The 6317-nt window shown below is 37.5% G+C and overlaps 1 protein-coding gene across 2 annotated transcripts; it reads left to right on the forward strand.

Moving 5' to 3' along the window:
• Positions 1-816: 816 nt before the first annotated feature.
• LOC107731274 (5' exonuclease Apollo-like) lies at positions 817-6317 on the forward strand. Of its 2 annotated transcripts, none has more exons than XM_016542323.1 (5): positions 817-1135; positions 1298-1533; positions 3588-3753; positions 3894-4076; positions 4831-6317. In XM_016542323.1, the coding sequence occupies exons 2-5, from the start codon at positions 1342-1344 to the stop codon at positions 5991-5993; spliced, it is 1704 nt and encodes a 567-aa protein (XP_016397809.1). In that variant the 5' UTR covers positions 817-1135; positions 1298-1341; the 3' UTR covers positions 5994-6317. The 2 variants fall into 2 exon arrangements, with proteins under 2 accessions (XP_016397809.1, XP_016397808.1); XM_016542322.1 differs by having other exon boundaries at positions 817-1056.

The raw sequence follows: 6317 nt of genomic DNA on the forward strand, positions 1-6317 counted from the left end.
CCGGGGGTACTCCAGGCAAGGTTTGAGAACCACTACTGTAAATAATAGACCAATTTTGCCAGGTTAAAAAATAAGCCTCAATCAAAAACATATTTTGGAGTAAAGATAATGACCACAATCAAAATACACAAAATCTAAATATATAGCGCAAATATATCTCATTCAAGCGAAAATAGTTAAGCTAACACTTAACATATTAACACTAGACACCTTAAAGATAATGTAGACCAAAAATCTTTGTCATATCTTTATGTTAACATACTTTATTAGCCTTTTGTTTTGGAGCTTTGATGCAGTCATCATCTTCTCATGGTGCAAAAATAAACTGCTCCGGTCATGTGATAATTTGCACTAACCATGTGAAACTGCACATATTTAATTGAGACCCTTTATTTTTTTTCCATATTTGCAGGAAATGCACTAAAACGTCAGTCAGTAAGATTTTTAGAGCTTGATGAAAACCTTCTTGTGACCGGTGGGATTAAATGGTTAAGTAAAAACATATCAGCTGCATTATATGTGAATTTATATCTCTCTACAACTGTCCACCAAAGTACAAACACGAAGAAAGAAAGAAAGAAAGAAAGAAAGAAAAAAGAGACCACCATTAACATAAATAAAGCAAATGAACCGAAGCGGTATTTAAAAGCAACTTATTTTAAGTTTGAATGGCACTTAATATCCTCCACTGTGATCAATAGTCGAAAAAAAATGTGACATGTTGAAGCAGTCGTTCTATGACAATTTCTGGGCTGAGCTCAAGCAAAAAACACGAAACCTGCCCATTACGGAAGCCAGTGACGTCACAAGAGCGCGTGCGCGACATGGAGGCGTGGACAGTAAACGTATTTTTTGGCGGACAAACGCGCCTCAAATGCCAGAGCTCGGGAATGCCTTTCAAAGCGCGCTGAAATCTTTTGAATTTGTTAACATACCGCGACCCTCGTAAGCCCAATGCGCGGATTCAGCATGGCCCTCATCTGCACAAATACACCACTTCATCGCCTGCCCGGCTAACCGGCCTGCTAACACACTCGGATGAACGAACCGTGACTGGCAAGCATGCATTTATCCTTTTTGACTAACTCTGTGCCAAAACAAAGAGATGTTCGTTTACTGCTAGCGCTGCTTGCTTGTAAGCTGTCAGTTACATTGTTACTTTACATCCCCTTGCTAGTGCATACTGAATATTGTGTTTATTTACATTAGTGACAGCTCTGCCACTGAAGTGATGCTTTTCAAACATCAACAAATCCAGTGAAACTGAAACACAGCTCTTGTTAACAAATCCCTTTAGGAATAAGCAGTAGATACCGTCTGAACTCTTCACCGCAGCTCAAAATGAACGGAAAAGTCCTACCAGACACTCCAATAGCTGTAGACTGCTGGCAGCTCCGCAAGTGCCATCACGTCCGTCTGTTCTTCTTGTCTCACATGCACGCGGATCACACCTCTGGCCTGTCATCCACCTGGAGTCACAGGCCCATATACTGCTCTCCTCTCACTGCCAGACTGCTCCAGCGCAAACTCAAGGTGAGGCCAAGCAGCTAGGTTGTCTGGGGAAAATTTGAAAGAAAAATAATTATTTTTTTATTGTTATTTTAGTATTATTTGTGTGCTATTACAGTATTTATTGATATTTAGATTTAGGTTATATTGTTATCAGTTATAATTTTAGTTTACGTTTTAGTAATTTTGTTATATGCGTTAATCGGATTTGTTTAAATATTTTATATAGTAATTTTAGTATTTAAGCCTATTTATTTCAGTTAGTTGCCAAATGAACCTTTCTTGTCTTTTTTAAGTTTAACTTTCTCACCTTATATTTATATTTCTTTATAGTTTTAGTTAATAACAAAATTAAATTAAAGTAAGTAAAATTTTATTTATATAGCACTTTTAAAGCAATATTTATATTTCTTTATAGTTTTAGTTAACAATAACAAAATTAAATTAAAGTAAGTAAAATTTTATTTATATAGCACTTTTAAAGCTACAGCGCACAAAGTGCTTTACACAATATAAAAACAGTCAAAAAAGATACATTTATGAAGAGCTATATACAATATATGATGATGCAAAAATATAAAACCCCAAAATACACAAAAAACATCACAAAATATTAAAGTCAACTGTATAAAAAAAATCAATAAACTGGAATAATATTTATAGTGAACAGTGCTTTACAAATAAATGTGATTCTAAATAATAGTGGGTCAAAAAATATAGACTCAGTAGTCAATATAGTAAGCATGTGCTTTGGCTTAAGTACAGTTACCATATAAAAGGTTTATTTAATTAAAACAACAAACATGTCTATAATATCACACTTTTTCTCACTTAGTATAAATTGGTCTATACATATTTAAAGGGGTCATATGATGCGATTTCAATTTTTCCTTTTGCTTTGGAGTGTTACAAGCTCTTGGTGCATAAAGAAGATCTGTAAAGTTGCAAAGACTAAAGTCTCAAATCCAAAGAGATATTCTTTATAAAAGTTAAGAGTCAACCACACCTACCTAAAACGGCTCGTTCTAACACGCCCCCACATATCTACGTCACTATGTGGGAAGATTTGCATAACGCCGCCCAAATGTTCACACAAAGAAAGAAAGCATAACTTTTATTCTCGCTGTAGTATTGTTGCCGCCGCCATGCCGTGGAGACACTGTGTTTCATTGTGAAAGCTAAACTACTTTGGTTGGTCTTCCAAAAGAGGACAATATCCGCTTCGTCATGCCTAGAGCTCATCCGTGCTGGTTGCTGAGGAAATACATCAACTTCGTGCTGTGGATCGTTTCTTTTTAGCAGCATCATATGACCCCTTTAAAATAGGAAGGGGTCCCACATAAAGGTTTGAAAACTTCCGGTCTAGAAAACAATGGATGAGTACCCACACTTGCAGTCATTGCACTTGACGACTTTTATGATGTATTTCCTGTATTTGGCCCAAGTGTTCAAGTGAACATGAAGACCACAAGTGTGTGAAGAACTTCTCACTACCTGATGGGACACACCTACAGTGTTGTAAAACTGCAAGTGTTACAGAGCTTTATTTTTATTTTCAATACTCTGCATTTTAAAATGAACTTCTAAATGTTTGTTCAGTAGTCCCTATAACAGATGACAAAATTTTATTTGTGGTGCTTCTAATTAAGTGATAAAAAGCAGTTGAAAATGTTGTACAAAATAAATATACTCATCTTTGCACCAATAAAACATGCAACACTTTGTTTTTCTACCAAATTATTTGTAACAAATTATTTATTTCCAGAACCTGGTGCATGATGGGATACACTAAGCCTCAAATACCGCTCTGGAGCAGTATTCGAGATAGTGTGCGTTAAGGGCGCTGCGCTTTAGCATTTTTAAGACCTGGGACAGTCTTGCGCACTTACTTCCTGTCGTGTGTGCTCTCAAGTGTCCAAGAGCGCAAGTGTGGGTATTTGGACAGGGCAAAATTCCATTGATGTTTAATCCTCCCCGAGTCCTAAAATCCAGATGAATTCATAAATGCATACTTTTGTCTGTTAAACGGCTGAAACTTGAAGGAATTACAAATTGTGCCCTGTTGTTGTGTTCCACAGGTCAAAGAGAAATGGATTCGTCCATTGGAGATTGGGGAAGCTCATATGTTGTTGCTGGATGATCTTGGAAAAGAACGACTGACCGTTACTCTAATAGATGCCAATCACTGTCCTGGGGCAGTTATGTTTCTCTTTGAGGGATACTTTGGCACCAGACTCTACACTGGTGTGTGTGGGGAGGAGAAAATTTATATTATGGAAATGTGCTATAATCTAATAGTTTTTCTTAAGAAAGAACATTATTGAAATTCACTGTCACATACTGAGATTACATTTTAATGATACTGTTATTGTGTTTTATCTCAGGTGATTTCCGTTACACCCCATCTATGCTCAGAGAGCAATGTCTGAGGAATACCACTACCATTGATGTGCTGTATCTGGACAACACAAACTGTGACCCCACTCGAGCCGTACCTTCTCGTCAACGAGCCACTCAGCAAATTAAAGAGATCATTAGGGCTCATCCTGGATATGCTGTGGTTATTGGTGAGACTCCCACACTTGCAAAATTTTAAGATTATTTCATGTAATAGGATGTTTTATGTTCAGACTACAAAAAATGAAACCAATTTAAATGAGATCAGGCAATAAAGGCCTGTCTACATCAAGTACGATAAGTAGGTTTTAGTAATCGTTCTAATTCCATGAGAATTGGGAAGTCCACACCACAGCTGTAATGATAACGATATAGAGGAATGATGTTGTTAGAATCACTTTTTTAAAATGAATGTGAAAATAAAAAAGGTCAAGGTAAAAAAGTCAGAATTGCGAGTTTATATCTCACAATTCTGAGATAAAAGTTAGAATTACAAGTTTGTATCAGGCAATTCTGAGAAAAAAAGTCAGAATTGTAAGATAAAAAGTCGCAATTACCTTTTTTATTTATTTTTATTCAGTGGTGGAAACGGGCTTCCATACATAAAAGACATTTCAAAAACATGAAAAAAATCATAAACCCCAAATTTTTGACCGGTAGTGCAAATATTTATTTATTAATATCTTTATATAATTATTAATATACTTATCATATAACTGTATTAATATAACTTAATTTAATAAGTAATATATATTAAAATACTTATTTTTCATATATTTTTTATATGTGTCTTATACATGTGTCATATTGACTCATTAACGTCATATAGTTGTGCTGATAGAAAACATACTGCGAAAAGTGACTGAATTAATCTCAATGAATCTCCATTGCAATAATTATTAAGAGTCTGTTACCTGTTATTAGGTCTTTACTCTCTGGGTAAAGAGTCCCTGCTGGTGGAGCTGGCTATGGAGTTTAAAACATGGGTGGAGGTGCATAGAGAGCGTCTGGAAACCTTGCGTGTTCTGGAGCTCCCTGACGTTTTCACCACTGACTCTGGTGCGGGCCGCATTCGTGTGGTCTCTCAGTCTATGATCAATGCTTCCAACCTGCAGGCGTGGAATAAAGTGCAGCCTACCATCGCTATATTGCCCACCAGCCGCCCCATGATCTCCTGTCACACTAATGTGTATGTGGTGCCTTACTCGGACCATTCTTCCTACCAGGAGCTGGAGGACTTTGTGTCGGCCCTGCGTCCCATCTCACTGGTGCCCATTGTGGGCAACTGTCTGCCTTATTTTTCTTCTCTTCTAAACCCCTGCAGAAAAAAGGCCAAAGAGGTGGTGATTCCAGAATCGGTCAAGCACTACATGATGACCAATTCTAATATTCAGACCTCCACAAATGGCATTACAAACATGCTTCAAAGAACCTCGCGGCCAGAGTCTCGCGGGGTGGTGTTCGAATCTCCAGAGTCCAAAATAAGCCGACTTAGTCACGATGATGGGGATTCTGAAACAGATCAAGACTCCGACTGCATTCTTCTAGACATGAGCACCAACTCCTACTCTCGAGAGAATGGCCCACACAACAAATGTTTGAAACCCATCCAAGTTGCATCAGAAGATGTCGTCACAATTGGCAGCAGCCTTCCATCAGATGACAATGAATCTATTGGTACACTTACAGATGTAAGATCATCTGACCACAGCTCTGTGTACGAATGTGAGCACGAAAGTCTGACAAAGTCATCCAAGGGGAAGAGTCCTCAAATGGGCAGCACCAATTCTAGAGAGAGGTGCTCTTCGATGGACAGCATCAGTATTCACGACCAAACCTGTATTACCGCTGCGCTCACACCCCCTGAAACACGATCGGTGACCGCTGCCTTGACCTTCACATTACAGCGAGAGCAGATTGAGCAGTTGCTCCTTGAGAACTTCATTATACCTGCTGAACAACTTAAAGGTGACCAGATGTTGTGGGGAGTTCATGAAGAGATTCGCCTTACTCCGGTTGATCTTCCTAAACCAGCTGGTGATCCTCTTGAAGCAGCTATAAAGACATTCAAATCTAAATGTGATTAAGCAAGCACTTAAAAGTATGCGTAATGTTTATGTGAAAGTTTAATTATGTATCATTGTAATTTAGATGTTAACAGTATTGTGGTTAAATCTACTAATAATTAACACTGGGCCGAGTACTTATACTCTTTTTCACATTGTTTTTCTGCATTTCTTTTGAGCCAAAAACTGTTGGTGTTATTGGTAATAACTGATGGTATTATTTTCACAATGTGGATGCTGAGGTTCAACATGTTTTGCATGCATTTGTTATCTTATGTAGCATCACAAAGCACCTTACTGTGTAGATTTGTTTTCAGATGAAAAAAAAATCCTATTAAAAGTGTT

This window comes from Sinocyclocheilus rhinocerous, unplaced genomic scaffold, assembly GCF_001515625.1.
Source record: "Sinocyclocheilus rhinocerous isolate Xijiao unplaced genomic scaffold, SAMN03320098_v1.1 scaffold1600, whole genome shotgun sequence".
Classification (NCBI taxonomy): Eukaryota; Metazoa; Chordata; class Actinopteri; order Cypriniformes; family Cyprinidae; genus Sinocyclocheilus; species Sinocyclocheilus rhinocerous.